Source organism: Miscanthus floridulus, chromosome 5 (assembly GCF_019320115.1).
Source record: "Miscanthus floridulus cultivar M001 chromosome 5, ASM1932011v1, whole genome shotgun sequence".
Classification (NCBI taxonomy): Eukaryota; Viridiplantae; Streptophyta; class Magnoliopsida; order Poales; family Poaceae; genus Miscanthus; species Miscanthus floridulus.
Genome location: NC_089584.1, coordinates 65,440,541 through 65,462,313, shown reverse-complemented (window position 1 = coordinate 65,462,313; position 21,773 = coordinate 65,440,541). Strand labels below are relative to the sequence as shown.

Sequence of the window (21,773 nt, the reverse complement as noted above, 5' to 3'; positions counted from 1 at the left end):
GTTCGAGTCTCCGAGGTTGAGGCCCAAAGCAACTCAAGTTCGAGTCTGCCTTGGAATCCAGGACCAGTCTACCTTAAACTGGTCACCCAGGACGCATCTGGACTCCGTTTTCGATGATCCACATATGGATGGAAAGATAATTTGATAAGGAAGCCAATCCAAGTGGTTTCACATCAAAAGCTCTTTGGAATCAATGGGAATAATCGAAACAACTCAGCGTCTAGAATCTACTAGGGTGCTGCGACACCTTCTTTTGGTCCGTTGGACCGTGTATCGTGTTTGGGCCCATTAGGGAGCGCGTCCAGGGTAGGCGACGACCCTAAGACCTTTATAATCATACACCGCCACCGTCATTAGGTTTTGGATTTTGCTTAGATTAATCTGTCAAGAACAGTTTCGCCGTTCATCGGTTTGTGAGACCCCAACTTCGTGAGATTAATCATTCATCTGCAATTTGGTTGCGTTCTTTCTTGTTCTTGCTTGTGTTCTTCGTTGCGCAGGCAGGGATTAGCCTTCTTGGCGAGGTCAACCTGGTCCGAGACTCGGTTGATAACCAGAGGAGTTGTGGTGCTAAGATTGCAGGGTTCGATCTTTCGATCTGAAGCCGGATCGGTGTGTCATTCTCCGCCACAACGATAGTTACCACCACCTGACAGAAGATTGGGATCCCCGTTCCCATTAAGTGGTAATCAGAGCTAAGGTATACCGTCAGGTTCACCTTTATTCCCTAGTTTGAGTGTTTCGCATTCGTCCCATAGTCCAGTGCCATACTTGTTTTTCCTGTCCTAGAACCTTCCGCGCCATAGCCTTTGCATATTTCAGTTTCAGAGTCCGTCATGTTGAGTTTGTGTCCTAGTCGAGGTCTTGTTGCTGGTTAGGTCGTGTTAGAGTCTAGTTCATATGTTTTCCCCTATCGTTTCCATCAAATCTTTGTTGTTGTGACCAGTTTTGCGCACATTGTTCCCGTTTTGTCCTATAATTCAGAACCAATTCTTAAAACTGGTCTAATTTTCGCATACGAACTCCGATTTCGACGTTCCATATATCAAAATCGATCAGAAAAAAATTTTGGATCCATCCATTCCCAACTTGTGAGGGTTAGAAAATTTTAGATTGGTCAAAAAGTGGTCACAAGATCCTCTTTTCGTGGTCACAAGGTTTGTGTCAATTTTGAGCAAGTTTTCTGAAATTTTCACAGGCCACGTCTTTCACTTGTTTACGCTCATATTTTTTGTGGTTACTTCTTTTGTGCTCCTAAGTAAAGGAAAAATATCAAAAAAATAAAATAAAAAAGTTGAAATTTCTCAAAAAAAAACAACGACAGCCCAAAAAATAGAAAAAATAGATAGGAGCAAAAGAGGAACAATATCTAGAGGAGCACATAGAGAAGACCAAAGTGAGCTGTGTTAGCGTGTGCTATCTGGTTCCTTGTTTGTGTTGCTGTTTCCATCCACCATACTTGTTTTTCATACACCTATCACCTTGCTATCCACCATACTTTTGTCACACACCTGGTACTTGGAACATTTTAGACCAGCAACGAGAACAAGTATTTTGGACTATAATTCAGCATTACTTTCTGTTACTGACTTGTGTGCCAGATATACATATTACTCTTTGTTTGCCTTCCAAGCTTCACAAATTCTTCAGATCAGTACAGAAAAAGGGCTTTGCAATCTCGGTACCACTGCCTCACAGGTATCACGAACCAGCTGTCGGTTGTACCACCACTGCTTGCGTTGGTAAGAACTTTGTAAGAGCTTCGTAAGACGCTTCCACTTGCTATGAAAAGTGACACACTGCAACCACATAGTCATTTGGTAGGGATAACTTTCACCGTTTGTTCCTTGTTTTTGTGTTTACAATGACAGATTGTTCGTATCCACCGACTTATGATGGTATAGGTGCTGATGAGTACATGGAGTGGGAAATTACCATCGATAACATATTTGCTACTCGCTTTATGTGTCCAAGGAGGAAGATAAAAAATGCAGCTAGTGTTTTGTGACATTCTGCTTTATCTTAGTGGGAGTCTTTAGATCCTTCTGATAAACCTCAAACTTGAAATGATATGAAACTTCTTATGCGAGAAACCTTTGTTAATCCACCTCTTGTTTTGACTTCGTATGCTGAGGTGCACCATTTAGAGGAAGGGTCTGTTGTTATTCCTCTTGCTATGACTAACCTTCTACAGAATAATGTACATAAGCGAGAGGATGACATGGAAGAAAATGAGGAGCTCACAACCTCATATGCAAATTCAGAACCATCACTTCACCATGCACCTATTACTCCTGCTGAGAACACAGGTAATGCCCATGGTCCTACACTCACGGAAGGTGAAAATTGTCTTAATGTACTAAATTTTTCCACAAACCATGCTGTCATAGAGCCATTGTTAGTGGAACCCTCTCTTGATTTATCTTTGTCCCATGATAATTTGCTTGATGTTCCTTATGACAAAGATGAATTGGTTGAAGATGCTTTAGTTTTACATGTTTTGGAACTAGTGACTTGTGCTGAAAATAAACATGTTATTCATATTGCTACTAAAATTGATGAGTTCAAACTGTTGTCTTCTTTACATACTTTGGGTTACATTGAATTTGATGTTTTGTGTAACCTAGATTGTTTGGAAGAGAGCCTTTTTAAATATGCTGATTTGCCTTGGTTTTCTAAACATACATATCATGTTATTGGCAGATATAACAACAAGGGACAATATATGATACATCAAGTATACATTCGTAATAATATGAATTCTCCTTTTGTTGTACAAGATTATGATCGTTTAGAGGGCAGCCATAATAATACAAACATTTTCTCATGTTCCTTAAAGAAACAAGTTCACTTCCAAGAAGGGAAGCATTGTTGGTTGCTACCTATGTCTGCTCGACCATCTATTCCTGCATTGTCTTTGGTTAGTTCTAATCTTTTGCAGGATAGTGTTGACATACATCGTGTGCATTCGGATCATGGAGTCTACATGCTTGCTGAAATTTTTATGCGAGATGACATGCTAGAAACTTAGAAACATGGTCACGTTCCTTCTCACAATTATTTCAGTTTTTTTTATCCTCGCAACCCCATTCTCCTTTATGTTATGCAGGATCAGTTTCAAGCACAATCGACGCCGAGGACGGCTTTTCATCAAGAAGGGGAGGATGATGAGGACATGACACCCATGCATATGACCATGTTTGGCGCATGGGATGGAGGGGAAGGAGGCCAACAAGGGTGTCCAAGTCAAGAAGGAGGCCCGAGGCTAATTCGGTTCGAGTCCCCGAGGTGGAGGCCCAAAGCAACTCAAGTTCGAGTCTGCCTCGAAATCCAGGACCAGTCTGCCTTAAACTGGTCACCCAGGATGCATCTGGACTCCGTTTTCGATGATCCACATATGGATGGAAATATAATTTGATAAGGAAGCCAATCCAAGTGGTTTCACATCAAAAGCTCTTCGGAATCAACGGGAATCATCAAAACAAATCAGTGTCCAGAATCTGCCAGGGTGCTGCGGCACCTTCTTTTAGTCCGTTGGACCGTGTATCGTGTTTGGGCCCATTAGGGGGCACGTCCAGGGTAGGCGACGACCCTAAGACCTTTATAATCATACGCCGCCGCCGTCATTAGGTTTTGGGTTTTGCTTAGATTAATCTGTCAAGAACAGTTTCGCCGTTCATCGGTTTGTGAGACCCCAACTTCGTGAGATTAATCATTCATCTGCAATTTGGTTGCGTTCTTTCTTGTTCTTGCTTGTGTTCTTCATTGCGCAGGCAGGGATTAGTCTTCTTGGTGAGGTCAACCTGGTCCGAGACTCAGTTGATAACTAGAGGAGCTGTGGTGCTAAGATTGCAGGGTTCGATCTTTCGATCTGAAGCCGGATCGGTGTGTCATTCTCCGCCACAACGATAGTTACCACCACCTGATGGAAGATCGGGATCCCCGTTTCCATTACCATGCAATCGGCAACTTAAGAGCATCAGCCATCTTCTCCACACCAGTATAAGGGTGAGGCAGAATTGCATCCCTTTTGATCACAACATTCACAACAACTTCACAATAATGCTTTCCAAGAGCTACACCTCCAAGAGTGGTTTTAGGATTTACTGAAATAATTATTCCCCTAGCCACAGTTGTATCAGATCTGACTACTTCATATAATATCACATCCCTTCCAATCTGAATCAAGTAATGCATCTATGAGAATTGAATTAATGATAAAGCAAATAATGTAATTATGATAAGAAACTTTGTAGCATGGATTGAGCATTACATGTTCTTCATGTGAATGAGAGCGAGGGGCATTTACATTCATTGCCTATGCCGGTTTGACTGCCTGGGGCTGTGTTGGTTTGGCTACCTTAGTTTGTGTTGGTTTGGCTGCCTAGGGTTGTGCTAGTTTGGCTGCTTGAGGCTGTGATGGCTGGGTTGCACGGGGCTGCATTGTAGGGGCTGCATTGGTGAGGCTACACTAACGAGACTGAACTTGTGAGGCTACATTGGGCTGCACTACTGGGAATAGATTGGTAGGGCTGCATTGAGAGGATGGGGCTGCATTACAAGGGCGGCATTAGAAAAGCTTTACATAGTTGGGGCTGCAGTACGTCTATCCACAAGCAAGTTTTCACCCACATCAATGGCATCCTTGCTCTCATTATCTTCATAAGCTTCATCTTCTTGAAAATGAGCATCATGATATGCCTCATGAACATGTTCTGCAGATCTTGGGCTCTACAAACAAAATGGAAGAGATAATGAGATAAATTTGCACAAGGTATTAAGAGGCCAAACAACTAGCTGATGTATTGTTATAGTAGTATATACCACACATTGTGAATTATAATCATTCTGTGACATTACTTCTATATTTTGCCTTTTCTGTGCAAACCTTTTCTCCATCATTTGCATTTGCGCTTCCATTTGTATTATGTGCTGTTCTAGAGCTTCACTCCTACTTTCAGCCTTTTTAAGGGCCAAAACTTCCATTTGAAATCTTGTAGGTGTGTAACACTTCAGTCCTGCTATACCAACATCTTGAGTAGGTCCTAGACCTAAAGCTCGCACACGGCCTCTTGGCTCCTTTGAACCCAAAGTAGCAGCAAATACGTTACCTTGTTGAATTGTTCTTTCTGTCAACTCTAGACGGGCCTCAATAGTTGCTTTAAGTTTGCTCTACATAAATGAAATATCAATATTTACACTCCATAAAGATTACATACTGTAATTTAGCAATCATACATGAATAACTTACAATTATTGGTTCTGCATTCCTTATTGCAACACCATTTTTTCTTGTATGAGTTTTGATATAGAGTTCATCCCTTCGAGGAGGGCGTCCAAGTTCATCAACCTACAAGTGTTTTAGCTTTCAGCATAAAAATCTACACAAAGCACCTATATAAGACACAATGGGAAATAAGTAATTATAGTTCTATGTAGTATGTACCATTTCATGTCTAGAACAAGCAAAACTCTTAGTGCCTATTGTATGATGTATCTCCAACTTAGCAGGGTTCGCTTTGGCAATTTACGTCCAAACCTAAGATAGAAATTGTTACATTATGCAAAGATATTGAACAATACAAGTTACGTATGTATATAATAAGATTAGCCATACATCACATTCAAGAGACTTCCAATAATTTACGAGAAACTTCCAATCCTCATCATTAACTCTATCACCATGTCTTTTCTTCAATTCCTCATCTATTAAGTTCTCATCAAAATACTGCTCATTTAGGGTTGCCTTAAATTCCTTCCACTTCCTTGCAGCGGTGATTAAAAACCAATTCTTACCAGCATCATCTATATCATAGAATTTCTGTTTTTTTCATGGACAAGTACAAAATCAGTTTTACACAAGAAAACAACATACTGTTCTAGCAGATAAATAGTGACATGTTGTTCTAGTAGATAACCATACCACATGTTCTATAATATAATCTAGATGATTGTTGTGTAAAAACATCATACTGTTCTAGCATAAATAAACTGACATTTGATTGAGTTATTTTTTTGGCATCAATAAAAAACAGCATACTATTCTAGCATAAGTTTATCTGTACTTCATCCCAAACTGCGTCCTTTTCTTCAGCATCAATAAGCCTCCAATCAGAACAACGAACTGATAATTTCTTCCTCACCAGGCAACCAATAACACTGGAAAGTTGCCTATAATTCTTCCCTGCAGGCTGACCATATTCATTAAGGGTAATTATGATTTTCGGCATGTCAGGTGTCCTTGCAAATACAGCCTCCATTCTAGTGATACTCCTCCCATTCCTTTTCTTGTGTGGACTAGTATGAACATCTGTTACAAGCAATTTTAATCATGAGAAATAGCTCAAATGACAGGATATGATATTGTTGCAATAAACCAAGATAGAAGACATGGTATAATACCTTCGTTGTCACATAAAAAGTCTCCAATTGATTCACAATCCAGTTATTCATCAATCCGCTCGTTTATTGCACTCTCAACATAATTTCTTTCTGGCCTTGGGCACAAATTATGGTGTTCAGTTGCAGCAGCACTTGTGTGATGAGTTCTCTACAAGTAACATGATAGCATAAGTACTTGTCATTTAATATTCAAACACTAGTAACAATCTTTCTATAGAACCTTTGTTCTTTTCTTAGCTTGACCATGCTGCACTTCTGGCCTAGGAGGGACCAGGCTCGCTAGCATCTCTTTGTTTCTTGCAATGTTTGCATTCCTTTCCAGTTCCATCTTGGTGAGGGGAGCATCCTCATTATTTCTTCTAGCGCTTGCTATCTTTTCTCCTAAAAATGAAAAACAAATCAGCAAACTTTTATGGTCAAATAAAGCACCACATTATTTAAACAAGACTTACTTTTTGGACCCCTTTTTAGATTTTTTGTCAACAATTATACCATCTATGTCCCTTCTAATAGAAGGGACAACCCCATTAATAATATCCACAGTCACATTGTCGTTTAGATCAGGAAATGACATAATTAATCCATTATCACCATCAGTGTGTTCATTATCCAAATTATCCAAGTCATACACATCAATAGCTTTTGACTGAACAGTAGCCGCCCAGTTACTATCGCCGACTTGATCAGGAACATAGTAAACTTGAAGTGCTTGTGAGGCTAGAATGAAAGGCTCATCTAATATCTTTTCACCTGTATTGAATAAATGCTTAAAGTTGACACTTGTGATCCCAAATTGATCAGTTTGTACCCATTTGTCCTGCACCCTGTTATCAACCCAATCACACATGAATAGCACCAGATTTCCTTTTTGATGATAGTATAGTTCAAGAATTTCCTTTAGAATACCATAATAGACCTTTTTCCTATTATAGTGTTATCAGTATTGCCCCTCTCAAAACTTGTTGACTCTGCAACTACAGCAACCCCACTATTTTGAACAACTCTACCCTCATCATAGGATCTTGTGTGAAAATTAAATTCATTAATGTTAAAGCTACTATACTTATGTGCAGTCATCGTTGGCCCCTTTGCCAAAATTTTAATCTCATCTGTTGCTTCCTCACCCATTTCTTCCACCTGTATTCATGAAAACCTGCTATTAACCTAAATGTGAAATCCATGTAAAGTTACATTTACTAAGAATTCTTCTTACTTACATGCAACCTGAACCACTCATGAAAGGATGAATGATGCATGCGGTTGATGTCTCGTTTATTTTGAACACCAATTGAGGATAGATATTTAGCATGCTTGCTATGAATGTGTTATTTTATTAGTTTAGCAGGCGATGGAAATTGATCAAATGAAATGTTAAATAATTGAGATGTCTTACTCCAAGTAAGGTCCTATATCAGCATAGTTGAATAGAACATATCTATGAGCTTGTAGCCATGTCTTGTGATCTATACTCACTTCACACTTTCCAGCCAATCCTCGACCAATGTTACAGAAGAAAGGAGTTGTGCTACAATCTTCATGATTTATAATTTGATGGTTCAATTGATTTGCACCATGTAGATAGCGAGAACAAAGTGTAAGGCACTCAATAAACATAGACCACTCCATAATTGATCCCTCAGGGTGACTTTTTGTATGAACAAAACCCTTTAATCGCATTAGATATCTATATAAAAACAAAAGGCACATTGACAATGTTATAAAAATAGTAGGTACTTAAACCTTCAACTATGTTACAATATTTAGATGTCTAAAAAGATTACCTCTCTACAGGCCACATGCTGCGAAAATGGACTGGACCAGCTATTCTTGCTTGGGCAGGAAGATGTACCATCAAGTGTACCATAATATAGAAAAAGGAAGGAAGAAATATAGTCTCAAGAAGGCTCAAGGTTTCAGCTATATCAGCCTCTAGACTTTCCATATCACTTATTCGAATGATAGGTGAGCTAAGTTTTTTGAAAAAATTACTTATACGAATGACTGCAACACTGACCATTTCAGGCAATATCCTTCTCACAGCAAGTGGAATCAAGTGTTGTAGAATAATATGGCTCTCATGACTCTTTAGTCCAAATATCTTTTTCTCATTAACATGTATATTATGTCATATATCAGATGCATAACCATCAGGAAACTTGACCCCTTTTAGTATTTGACAAAATAATTTTTTCTCATCCAAACACATTGAGTATGGTGTTGTTGGTAAATACATTTGGTCATCCACGTCAACAGGGTGAAGATCAATTCTAATACCTAGAGCTTGAAGGTCGAGGTGAGAATTCAGATTATCCTTAGACTTTCCCAATGTTTTCCTAAACGGTAAACGGTAGACAGTCGGCGAGGTCTCATGTAGCGTTTAGACCGTGTACACGGCGTGTACACGGTTTTACACGGATTACTCGTTTTTACTTTATTTGTAAAAATAACTATAATAACCTGTGTATATATTCCTATAACATAGATAATATAGAATTACACAACAACGGTTAGTCCAATAATATAGAATTAAGAACCTAAGTGCTACTGTGCTAGACCTAATAGCCTAAGTGCCTAATAAAATACTCCCTCCATCCTAAAATAAGTGCACATCTCGCTTATCGAGGAGTCAAACTCTTTTAAGTTTGACTAAGTATGTAGAAAGTAATATTAATATTTGTATATTCAAATAATTTTATTATGAAAGTATATTCCACAACTAATCTAATGGTACTTATTCCACATCATAAACATTGGTAATATTTTGAAAATAATTTATTTTCAAAATATTACCCAGTGTTCGCCTACACGGCCGTGTAGACCGATTACACGGCCGTTTTTTACCGTTTACACGGCGATCCCGTGTAACCTACCGTTTATGGCCTAAACTGCACGTTCGGCTACCGAGTAGCAATTACACGCCGAGTAATCGGTCTACACGGCCGTGTAGGCGAACACACTTTCCATCTATGCCCATGAATGTATTAAGTAAGCTTTCACTCACATTTTTTCCTATGTGCATGAAATCAAAATTATGATGCAACATCAAATCTTTCCAATATGGAAGTAAGAACCAAATAGATCTCCTTTTGTAAATTACTAAGGGCTCCCCTTCCTTACATCTCTTCCTAGTTGGTTTCTTTCCAGATGGATCCTTGCCAAAACAATTACTAAGATCTTTAGCGCACTCCAAAATTTCCTCTCCAGAAAGTGGTTTAGGTGCTGGCCTAAACTCAGTTGTACCACCAAATTTATTGGCATCAAACCTAAATGGGTGATTTTCATGCAAGAATCTTCTATGACCCATATAGCAAGTCTTCCTAACATTACCAAGTCTAAGTGAATCTGTAAATAAGTGACAATCTGGACATGCAGCTTCACCAGATGTGATAGATCTGTACACATATCCTAGACCAGGGAAATCAGTAATAGTCCACAATATTGTTGCCCGCAACTGAAAGTACTCGCCCCTCGAAGCATCATAAGTTCTAACACCATGTTCAAACATATCTAACAAGTCATAAATAAGTGGCTGACAATAGAGATCTATATCACTACCAGGAGCATTTCTACCATGAATCAGATAAGATACGATGAAATTTGATTGCTTCATGCACATTGAAGGAAGAAAAGTTGAAGGGAATACAAATACCAGGCCAAACACTATAGCTAACATTCATGGTTCTAAATGGATTAAAACCATCAGTGGTGAATGCTAGACGTATGTTTTGGCTATCTGCAGCAAACTGTGGATGCTTTTTATCAAAGGCCTCCCATAGAGGTGAATCTACAGGATGCCTTAGTAGACCATCCTTTTTCCGATCTTCATCGTGCAATCTTGTTAGCCTTGTTGTTTTTTAGAACAAAAATAACCTTTTGAGTTGTTTCTTTATAGGAAAGTAAGAAGAACCTTCCTAGGAACCTTATGAACATGTTTCCCATCTAAAGTCTTCCTTTCTTATTTCCATCGTGAAACCTTACATTTCGGACACGAATTCAGATCCACATTCCCCTTCCAATAGAGAATGCAATCATTTTCACATGCATGAATACTATTGTAACCAATTCCAATGGATTTCACCAATTTCTTAGCTTCATGAAATGTTCTAGGTAGTGTTTGAACCCTTAGGAAATGCATCATTAAGTAAATCTAAAAGCAGATTAATAGATCTATCAGACCATCCTCCAAGGAGTTTGATATGGAGCAATCTAATTAGGAACCTTAGTTGTGTATATTTCTTGCAATTTGGGTACAACTGCTTGTTATTTTCTGCTACCAACTTCTAAGGGCAACTAGTTTAGGACAAGGCTCTAGAGTAGAACCGTTGTCCTCAAAATCTCCTCTATCATCCAAACCAGCAGCTAAGTCTCTAAGAAAATCAGATATATCATCATCCTCACTAGAGTCCTCTATAAACTCAGAATCATCATAATTCCCATCATCATGATTCACATGATTCATTGAAGAGCTACCTTCTCCATGTAAGGTCCATGTTCTATACCCTTTTAGAAACCCATCACATATCAAGTGCTCACGGACTTCACTTGCCTCTTTCCAAAATGAGTTAACACACTTTCTACAAGGACATAATATCTTGCTGCCTACCGCTGAATTCCTAAATGCAAAAGCTAAGAAACTGTTCACCCCTTGTAAATATGTCTTGGTGTGCCTATATGAAAATTTTAGGTTAAATTCCATTTTACCTAAAAATAGCACTCTCAGTAGTTGTGAAGTTATTATCTTTTACCTAGCATTATCATCAATCCATGTTTTATCCATCATCAATCTTTATGCAAGAGATCCAGCAGCTTATAGTATTAAATAAAAAAACACATCACAAGCATTGAAATAGTTGCATACTTTGACAATACTAAAAAAAAGATGAACAGCTAGCGAAAGGTAGGACCCTACCGATGGAAACAAGGAGAGCTGCTGCCACAATATCGTTCGAACGTCTTCTCAAGGTGTGCAAGTAGAACTACCTGTTGTCCAGCAGCAGCAACACCACGCTCAACACCTACGCCCACACAATGAGAGTTGTTGAACAAGATAAAATCGTAGAACACAAGAACTGAATATATATATATATATACACCCTAACGCAGCAGTTTAGTTCTGGACTTATGACCTGAAATTGCTGAAGGCTTGGTCCACAGCACGTTTCCGCAGCAAGCAACCAACACCACAGCACAAGCAGACTAGCAAAGTGAGTTCCGGCCAATGGAGAAGCTGCCCTTGCATGTCGCCAAGCAATGTCCAAGAAAGCAAAAAGATTAACGACATTTAGCTAAACTAATTCATTCAAAACCAAAAATGAATCTTCAAGACTGCTGAGACTAAAGTCTGAAGAAAATCACCGCTCGGAGTGACCGACTGCTGAGACTAAAGCCCGACACCACACGGTAGGAGACTGCGGCTCCCAGCTGGGCGTGGCCCTCCTACGCGGCGTGGCCCTACTACTAGGCGTGGTGGTGCGGCCCCCTGCTCGGCGCAGAACCTAGGAGTAGCAGCGGCATGGACCCCTGGGAGCGGCGCGGACCCCTGCAGCAGCGGCGGCGTAGACCCCTAGGAGCGGCGCAGCACCCTACAGCAGCGGCGGCGTGGACCCCTAGGAGCGGCGTGCAACCCTGCAGCAGCAGCAGCGGTGCGGCCCCCTGGGAGTGGCGCGGCCACCTGCAGTGCGTGGCCCCTAGGCGCGGCCCCTGCCTGTAGCAACGGCGCGGTAGCACTGCAGTAGCTGCTGGGATCCCCTGGACCGTGCGTGGCGGCGATTGGGATGGAAGGAAGGGTTGCAGTGTTTTTTTCACAGAATGAAGGGGATAAGGTCATAAGGGGAGCACGAGCTAGAAAAAAAAGTGGCGGCCGTGAATTTTTTTTACGCGCGTACCAGGGTTTTGGAGATTCGGTTGGCAAATTTTTGGCGTGAATCGGTAGTCGCAGCGTGCTAGATTTTAGCTCTATATATATACCGACCGACTGTCCGACATTATTACTGACCTATGTGGACCGACAGTTCGACTCTATCTATAGCGACCGATGTATAGCCGTTGAAGGCACCTTTACCGACCGATGGTTCGTTGGAATTCTTTACCGACCAATGTTACATTGCTAAATAACTAGTTTTAGCGATCGATGTCTGACGCTAATTCTGGTGTGTGGTATAGTTTATATTCCATTGATACAAAGAAATTTCTACAGTTCTATGTGCGAACTATCAAGTTACGGTTTAAGGGGAGGACATAGCAAAAGAATCAGATGCTCAGCATCCATAATTATTTATATGTGTACAACACTAATTGCCAAAACAATACTAGTAAACCAATGTGATCCTACATTGCAAGGACATATTTTAGATGGTAGATGCCAGTGTAGCTACTGTTTTATGAGAAGGAGTGCACGTAATCATGCCCTGAGGATGTAGGCACAACGCTGAACCTCGTTGAAAAGGACATCGTGCCTCGGTGTTGTTCTTGTTTGCGTATTTTCTCCTATGGTGGTTATGTCTCTGTATTCATCGGTTAGTAGATCCGTTTGGATATAGATCTAACCGTGCACTCTAACAGCACACAATCAGTACCTTGCAAATACTTAGCAACGCCTTGTAACTTGAGCACGCGAGATAAAGAGATCTACTCTAAACTGGACATAGGGTACCACGTACCTGAATGAGTATAAATTTGTGTCCTGTGTGTTACCCTTTATGATTTCCTGTGCGTGATACGCTGATCTTCATTGTCGGGGTCAAAAGCTCTGACAACATGGGACATGGATACAACATGACAAGATCGATTTTGAAGAGAAAGCTCATCGAAGCCGCCCAACATTCGGTTCGTCGGCAGCCCGATAGTGCTTCATTGGAAAAGTCATAACTCATCCATCCAAAGTGTGATTGAGGTCATTGAGCACTTGATAGAAAGCTTGTTTGATAAGGTTTTAAATGGATCAAGTCCCACATCAATATCTTGTCGGCTAGGCCTTTAAATTATCATGGTAAGCTATTGTTGTTTCTGTCAGGTACTACGATGTCGTCATGAGTTTGTTATTCACCCTTGGGACCCTGGTCCAAGTTGGAGCACACTCCAACCATGTGGGAGAACACCTCAAAGATTCCCAATGATGTCCTCCTCCTTGCCCACCACCTTAGGAGGCAAGCAAGGCCATCCAGGCCAACTTGGAGGTCCAATCCACATCAAGTTTGAGTTCATACCGAACTCTTGGAGTAGCCTATAGTAAAACAGACGCCAGAACGCATACCGAGTTTGTCTTTGACGATCTACCTATGGGTGGATGTATAATTTCATAAGCTAACCAATGACAATCGTCCCATGTAAAAATTTGATCGGGGTCAATGGAAATCATCGAAATAATTCTATATCCAGAATCTATTAGGGTGTTGCACTGCCGTCTTTTGGGTCGTTTGGGCCTTTGTAACATGTAGAGACTCCTTAGGGATGCGAATAGGGGTCCTTGGATGCCCCTTAGACTATGTATATCATTAGTCGTCCATGTTATTGTCTGGGTTTTGCTTTAGATGAATCCATCTTTGAACCGTCGTTGTTCGTCGGTTTATGAAACCCCACATTCAAGAGCTTAATCATATATACACAATTGTCACTTTGCTTGAGTTGCATTTTTCTTGTTCTAGCTTGTATTCTTTGATTTGCAGTAGGGATTATTAGCCTTCTCAGCGGGGTCAACCAAATTGTGATATGCAGCGGGGTCAACCAAATTGTGATATGATTGATAACTAGAGGAGACATGGTGCTAAGGTTGCACGGTTCGGGTCTATCAATCTGAATCGCATCTCTACTAAATCAATAGTTATATGGCAAAATATTCAGTGTAAACCACATCTTCGGTGCAATCGTGAAAACCCTTTGCAAAACCATACTTAGGATTTTTCAAAAAAAAAGTTGAAACTATGCACACCAATAGTGCATCTATAGGTTTGCATTGTCACAAATTTTGAGATTCAAACTCGTTTTGCAAAAATTCATATGAAAATAACAAATTTCATTTGTATATGCATTAGAGGACAGAATTCACCTCAGGGTAGATAGGAAACCCCGTCCCCACCAATTAGTTCACTCGTTGTCATTCAATTACCGAGGCCAAACTTGGGGTTTTTAGAAACTTAGGTCTTATTAGACACTTCAAAGTACTGGCAAAAAATTCTAGTTTATTCAACAAATTTTCTTGACTGGAAACTGATACATAACAAACATTAATTATGATGTACCTCCAATCCAAGGTACAATCGAAATGGATTCCTCTAACAAGAGCAACAATTTTGAAATAAAACAACACATGAACAAGGAAAATTCATACAGTGTGAAGGAAACAAATAATAAATCTCAGCGAGACGAGGTCACTGAATGAACAAACCAAGCAGCCAAACAGGAGAACAGAGACATGCTAAGCAATTGGAAGCAGTCGGCCAATGTTGTCACTTGTTATTGAGCCGATCGATCCATCAGCTGTGGTTGACCCTCCTGCAGTTCTTCCTGATCTCGCCATTGGCGACGGTGAGCGGCGAGATGTTGCCCATCTTGACCATGGACTGCGCGAAGTGCTGGAAGAAGATATCCTGGTTGGCAGCATAGAGCTTGACAAGGTCGGCAGTGGCGGGGCTGCCGGTGAGGAGCACCTCATCGGAGCTGAGGAGGCTGCGGTAGGCGAGGATGTTCTTGTAGTATTGGTTGTCAAACTTGAAGGGCGTGACGGGGTCGAGGAAGAAGAGGTTCTGGTCACCTCCCGAGCGCGGGCAGCGCGAGCGTAGCATCGCCGCGTAGGACGCGTCTAGGGTGAAGTCTGGGAGGCCGTTGCCCGTCTGGTTGTACAGGCGCTGCCGGAAGCTTGTGCACCGGGAGTCGCCGATGGTGTGGCTACCTGCAGCCAGCGTAAAAAATTCAGTAGAGTATTTGTCATGTACTTGTACACATCCATATTGAGGATTTAATGCTTAATTTGCTGCTGCTGCTACTACTAACTATTATATAGTTTATGATCCTTTTGCATCAACATGAATACGCTAAATGCTTGTGCAAAATCATGCAAAGTAATTAACCGGACCGGGCTTGTTTGGTAACTTTGCGATAACAAATCATATGTATATGCACCATCATGCATGACCCGGATCGAGGTGTTTAGGTCTTACTACAGTTTTGTGCAATAATTGGTGTATGATGAGACTAGTTGTCTTCCTCCTATATCAGTGTGGTTGGTGATATAGGGGCTGCTTGGTAGGCGGCCGCAGCCTGCCACCGCAGCGGAGCCCGCGCCACACTTTGTGGCGAGCGTTTTGGCAACCACACCCGCCACGAAACAGTACACGATAGAAACTGTGGCGGCCGCATCACGAAGCGAGCAACCAGGCAGCACCATTTGTCTGTGGCTGCCTAACTTTAGCTGTGGCGAGCGGCGGCCGGGAAGCAAACACGCCCTATATACCTGCTCATGCATGTATACGCTTTCTTCATATAGCTAGGCAAGATTTGACGTTACTACAGTCAGAACACTATTCACGAACTATACTGGCTCACATCGTCCAACTTCAACAACATGGCGTTCGAATTGAAGACATACATTTCAGTACCAATTAGCCTAGCTAGTCTTATCGTCGACATAGCTGATCACGTACGTCTGGCTTTCGATCATCAGTTGGCGGGAAGTAGATGGCTAGGTACGGTAGAGCTAGCTACATGTAGAATCGTGAGAAGACTAGCTAGCTAGGCACGTACCGAGGAGTGCGACGAGGTCGACGATGTCGAGGCCCTGGAGCTTGAACTTGGTGATGATGGTGGGCAGAGTGTTGTTGGGAGCCGGGATGTCGTTGTTGGAGCCCTGCACGCTGGCGCCACGGGAGTCCCTCCGCCCCAGCGGCACGATCCAACCAGGGCCGCCGGTCTGCATCAATTAATGCCACGGGACAACAACAATTCGTGCACCAGATTATTAAAATGCATGGTCATGTTAGTTTCATGCATGGTGAAAAAAATTGGTGGTTTGGTTTCAATTCATTCACACACAAGAAGTAAGTCGATCAGGGACAAGCGTTGTAGGAAGCCATGAAAAACAACCTCCTCGTCGTATCGATCACCTACACTGTTTCAATTTACTTGTACCACACCCAGAGCCAGTTAGCTTTCATGTGAACCCAGCTACCACATATATATTGGCTACTAGCTGCAGTGTGTTGGAGTCTAAAATGTAGAGATGGTGCACAGACCGTACCCTTTCAATTTTACCACTCTACATTGTTAATTTGACCGCCTTTATCCCATGACATGAGATGCCATTACTTTGAAACAGCTAGCACATTGGCGCCGCTTTACCGAGCACCGTGCCTCTCATCACCTCACATGAACTTTGTCTCTCGTCTTTTTACACGCACGTTGGCAAAAAGCATCATCAGCTAGCATTCAGCAGTGCCAATTGGGACATTGGGTATATAGTATAGGGGTAAAGTCCAATTTACAACTGGCGAGAGTGAAGAACGGAGAATACACATCATATCAGTGCACGGCCCCCAGCAGAGCAATAGGGTATATAGCTACTACTCCTGCATAGCAAATTTAAGAGCAAGTATTATAAGCGGCGAAGAGCTGGCGAAATTCGATGTGGGAGAGAGAGAAAGCAGGAGAGAGAAGAAAGCGGGCGACTCAAGAGACGCCGGCAAAAAGCGGGCGAAATGCACTGTGGCTGCCGCTCCCCCACTCCAGTTCTTCCACGTCGCAGCGAAACATTAAAGATCGGTGAGGTCCGCCACCACTGCTCGGCAGCTCAGGTGAGCTGGAGCTTCTTGCAGCCGGCGAGCGGACATATCCATTAGCCTTGCTCTAAAGGGGTTTTGCATGTTCCTTGTGGTACAGATAAGATGCGATGCCATGCCATGACATGGAAATCGGACTCCTTGCATAAAGCCCATATATATGTTCCTTCTTTTCATGCGCGTGCAGTGTATGCTCACCGACAGTCCGACACTACTGTAAGGGAAATGTTAGGCGGAGGGAGAGAAATCCTGGACTAGACGATTTTGTTCATGTAGCTAGCTAGCCAAGTGATGGACAGGTAACAACGACTCTTGATGACTATATAGTAAAAAAAAACAAAGACACATTAAAGAATCTAATGCTCTAGAACTAGAAGAAGTTGATATACGAAAGATTGATGTGACGTATGTTATGTATGTAGCATAATCCTACCATGACGGTGGAGTCGCGGGCAGCTAGCGCGAGGATGTCGGCGCAGGAGACGGTGCCGGGGCAGGCAGCCTCGAGGGCGGCCTTGATCTCGTCGATGACCTCGAAGCCCCTGGCGGAGTCCTTGTTGGGGTTGGACCGCTTCTCGCTCACGATGGACCCGCTGCTGTCCAGCAGCAGCGACGCGTCGCAGCCCTGCGCGCACATGTTACAGTTAAGTACAGCATGGAACATCGTCGACGGCGACGTCACCAACAGCAACAGCAGGAGAAGAAGAAGATGCATGGCATGCACGGCGGCCCGGTCGACGTCGGTACCTTGACGAAGCAGTCGTGGAAGTGGAGGCGGAGGAGGGAGGCGGCCATGCGCGGGTCCTGGTAGTGCGCCTTCCCTACGATAGACGCCACGATGTGCTGCGCGTGAGGGCACGACTCGTCGTAGAAGTGCGGGTCCAGCTTCCCCGACTGCACGGGGCCGCCGCTGCCGCCGGATGCCATTGCCAACGACGACGAAAAGGAGAAGAGGAGCGCAACAACCAGAGGGACCAACAAGGCCATTGCGCCCTTCTTCAGCTCGATCGACCGACCTCACACACCTAGATAGCTAGCTAGCTTGCTAGCTGCTGAGCAAGCTGTGTATCAAGCACTGCACCTATTCGGCTTGCTTGCTTTGTGTTTCGGTTCACTGCTTGCTGCAATGATGGTGGTGAGGATGTATGCGCTAGGCCAGGAGGGGCTGGGTTTATATAAGCCAGGCGGCCAGGGAAAGATGTCTATAACTCCAGACCCATTCTCCCGGCAGCTTTCAGGGGCGTGGTTTCTGTTCTTGCCATCCACCTCTGCCGGCCTGAACAACATGTGAGCTTATTCCTGGGAAAAAGTAGTAATATTTGTGGGACAAGTATGGTATATCTATGGTGGTGGCCATCTCCTTGAAGCTTCTTCACCTTTTTCTGACTTTTCATCAGAGGAGGGTGAGCATATGCAGGTGTAGACACGGAACTGACCTGCTGCTACATAAGTCTACTGCTAAAGCACTTGTATCTTATTTTTTCAGCACTTTTTACTTTCTTTGGCTTTGTGTTATAATTATGCTCAGCATCCACTTTAGTGGTTGGAACATGTTGTAGCAAGTGGGAGTCCCCTTTACCTATAAAGGGCAAGAGAGTGTCATTGTAAAAATAGGTCATTGCATTTTTCATTCAATCCAAGCAGGCCAACAATCTGCTATCGGAGCCGAGAGGGTTCTTGAGTGAGCGAGCGCCATGTCCACCATCAGCCATATCGTGAGAGTGCGCGCCACTGCGGGTGCCAGAGCCAACGATCGCACGACGCGCCTTGCTGCCATAGAGGCAGCGGCTGAGGCGGTGGCTACGGTAGCCGCGGCCGCAGCACTGCGCGCCGAGATGGAGCCGGAGCCGAAGCCAGCTGGAGGATCGCGTAGCCCGATCGAGCGCCGCCGCCAGTCACCGTCACCAGAGCGGCGGCGTGGTCGGCGCGGTCTCTCCCCGGTGCTGCAGACGGTCTACCGCAACTCCGGAGCGAGAACACCCTGGGCGATGCTCATCAAGTCAAACTACCACAAGTGGAGCCTGCTGATGAAGGTTAAGCTGCAAACTCGGCGGCAGTGGGAGGCGGTTCACGTCGGCGGCGTCGACTACGACGACGATTGCCGGGCGCTGGAGGCGCTGTGCGCCGCTGTCCCCACCGAGCTCGGCGCCTCCCTCGCCAACAAGGCTACAGCAAAGCTAGCGTGAGAATCGATCACTACGGCACGCATCGGCGGAGATCGTGTGCGCCGGGCGACGTTGCAGCGCCTCCGAGGAGAGCGGAAAGGCCTAGCTTTTTAGCCTAGTGAGCAAGTCGAGGACTTTGCCCTTCGTCTTACCAATTTGATGGAGCAGATGGCGCGCAACGGCGACACCGACCTCACGGAGGAGCGCGCGGTGGAGAAATTCCTCCGCTGCATGCCGAGGAAGTACGGGCAGATCATCGTGTCGATCGAGACGCTCCTCGACTTCGAGCAGCTCACCGTCGAGGACGTGACCGGGAGGCTCAAGACGGTGCAGGACCGTGAGGGGCCTCACACCGAGCCGAGCGCCGTCGGAGGCAAGCTGTTGTACACGATGGAGCATTGGCGCGCCTTCGACAAGAAGGAGGAAGGATTTGGTTCGTCTGGTTCCAAGGAGCGTCACCGGCGTCCATGCGGTGGCAAGGAGGAGAAGGGACCCTGGGGCTAGGTCGGCGCTGATGCCGGTGCTGTCGGCGAGCGCAAGGTGACCCGAGATGACACCTGCAATAACTGTGGCAGGACTGACCACTGGGCCAAGGACTGCCGCCTTCCTCCACACCACGGTGGGCAAGCTCACATCACGCAAGCAGAAGAGCAGGATGCCACCCTGTTCCTAGCGCACGGGTGCATTGAGCTACAGCAAGACATAGGGGAGGGGTGAAAGGTCCAAGCTTTCCCCTTTTCCAGGTCGGTTGGCTTCGCCGAGCTCCACCTCGATGAACCGCGCGCCCACGCCTTCCTCGGCAAAGGTGTCGCCGATGACAAGATTGATGGCTAGTACCTCGACACTGGTGCGACGCACCACATGATTGGTCGGCATGAGTTCTTCTCCAACCTGGACTTTGGCATAAAGGGCTCCATCAAGTTTGGTGACGCCTCCGCCGTCGAGATCAAGGGCGTCGGCTCGGTCATCTTCAAGGCCAAGATGGGGGAGCACTGTCTTCTCATCGGGGTGTACTACATCCTGGCCTTGAAGAACTCCATCATTAGTGTTGGGCAGCTGGACGAGAACGGCTCGGGGGTGGAGATTGAGGACGGCGTGCTGCACATCTGGGATAGAGGCCACCGTCTTCTCGCCAAGGTGAATCGAGGAAGCAACCACCTTTATGTGCTCCATGTACAGGTGGCGCACCCCCTCTGTCTTGCTGCTCGCTGGGATGATGAGGCGTGGCGCTGGCACGAGCATTTCGGGCACCTTCACTTCGAAGCCCTGAAGCAGCTCGGCAAGAAGAAGATGGTTCGCGGCATGCTCTGAGTTGACCACATCGATCAGCTGTGCGACACCTGTGTGGTGACCAGGCTGAAGCGCCGGCCCTTCCCGCGTTAAGCCTTCTACCGTGCCACCGAGCAGCTCGAGCTGGTGCATGGCGACCTCTGTGTTCTAGTGTCACCGGCCACTCCTAGAGGTCGGCGCTACTTCCTACTGCTCGTCGATGATGCCACCCGCTATATGTGGGCCGTGCTGCTCGATTCCAAGGTGACAGCTGCGGACGCCATCAAGCGCCACCAGGCAGCCATGGAGAAGGAGTACGGCCGCAAGCTCCGGGTGCTTCGTACGGACAACGGCGGTGAATTCACGGCAGCTGAGTTCGTGGCGTACTGCGCCGACGAGGAGATTCAGCGCCACTACTCTGCGCCCTACTCACCACATCAGAACGGCGTGGTCGAGCGCCGCAATCAGATGGTGGTGGCAGCGGCGCGTGCGCTCCCCAAACAGCGCGGCATGCCGGCGGTCAGCTATCTGCGCATCTTCGGCTGCCTCGCCTTCATCAAGGAGCTGAACCACGTAGGCAAGCTCGATGATCATAGCTTCCTGGGGGTCTTTATCGACTACGCAGAAGGGGCTAAGGCCTACTGCGTGCTCAACCCGGCGACACGGCATGTGCGCGTGGCGCGCGATGTCGTGTTTGATGAAGCACGCGGTTGGGCATGGTACAAGGCGGTGGATGACAGGTCGGTGACCGCGCTTCGTAACTTCACTGTCGAGTATGCGTGGGCTGGAGGTGCTGAGGAAGCACAAGGTGCATCTTCATTGACGTATGGGTCTTCATCACCAACGCCGACCTCTTCACCAACTCCGTCTCATTCGCCATCACCAAATCCAGGGGAGCTCGGCAGCCCATCGGCTGTGCTCGGCAGCCCATCGGCGGTGGTCGGCAGTCCATCAGTAGTAGCTCTGACCTCTCCAGCACCGCAGCCGACCTCTCCGACCTCTACATCATCGCAGCCGATCTCTCCAGCGTACCAGCCGACCTACTTGGCGTCTTCTACCTCGCCTGCTGCGACACCAGCGCACGCAGGGCAGCCAAAGGTCGAGTACGCCACGCCGCTGGAGGACGATGAAGACCGCCTGGACGCCTACTACGATGATGAGCCTCTAC

General features: G+C 45.1%; 1 protein-coding gene and 2 pseudogenes across 1 annotated transcript; all 3 read right to left on the bottom strand.

The window, feature by feature from the left end:
- Positions 1-3,951: 3,951 nt before the first annotated feature.
- LOC136454725 (uncharacterized) lies at positions 3,952-6,260 on the bottom strand (annotated as a pseudogene).
- Positions 6,261-6,445: 185 nt separating this feature from the next.
- On the bottom strand, positions 6,446-9,804 carry LOC136454724 (uncharacterized; annotated as a pseudogene).
- Positions 9,805-14,571: 4,767 nt separating this feature from the next.
- On the bottom strand, positions 14,572-18,300 carry LOC136452263 (peroxidase 72-like). The gene is made up of 4 exons (XM_066452883.1): positions 17,919-18,300; positions 17,605-17,796; positions 16,141-16,306; positions 14,572-15,289 (listed from the first exon to the last, which is right to left on the bottom strand). The coding sequence occupies exons 1-4, from the start codon at positions 18,156-18,158 to the stop codon at positions 14,874-14,876; spliced, it is 1,014 nt and encodes a 337-aa protein (XP_066308980.1). The 5' UTR covers positions 18,159-18,300; the 3' UTR covers positions 14,572-14,873.
- Between the last annotated feature and the right edge of the window lie 3,473 nt (positions 18,301-21,773).

Bases quoted from the DNA above. Each gene is read 5' to 3' on its own strand.
- LOC136452263 (XM_066452883.1), bottom strand. From the start codon at position 18,158: ATGGCCTTGTTGGTCCCTCTGGTTGTTGCGCTCCTCTTCTCCTTTTCG. The intron at 16,307-17,604 runs GTAGGATTATGC...TAATTGATGCAG, and splicing joins CCCGCGACTCCACCGTCATG to ACCGGCGGCCCTGGTTGGAT. The intron at 15,290-16,140 runs GTACGTGCCTAG...CGCTGGCTGCAG, and splicing joins CGACCTCGTCGCACTCCTCG to GTAGCCACACCATCGGCGAC.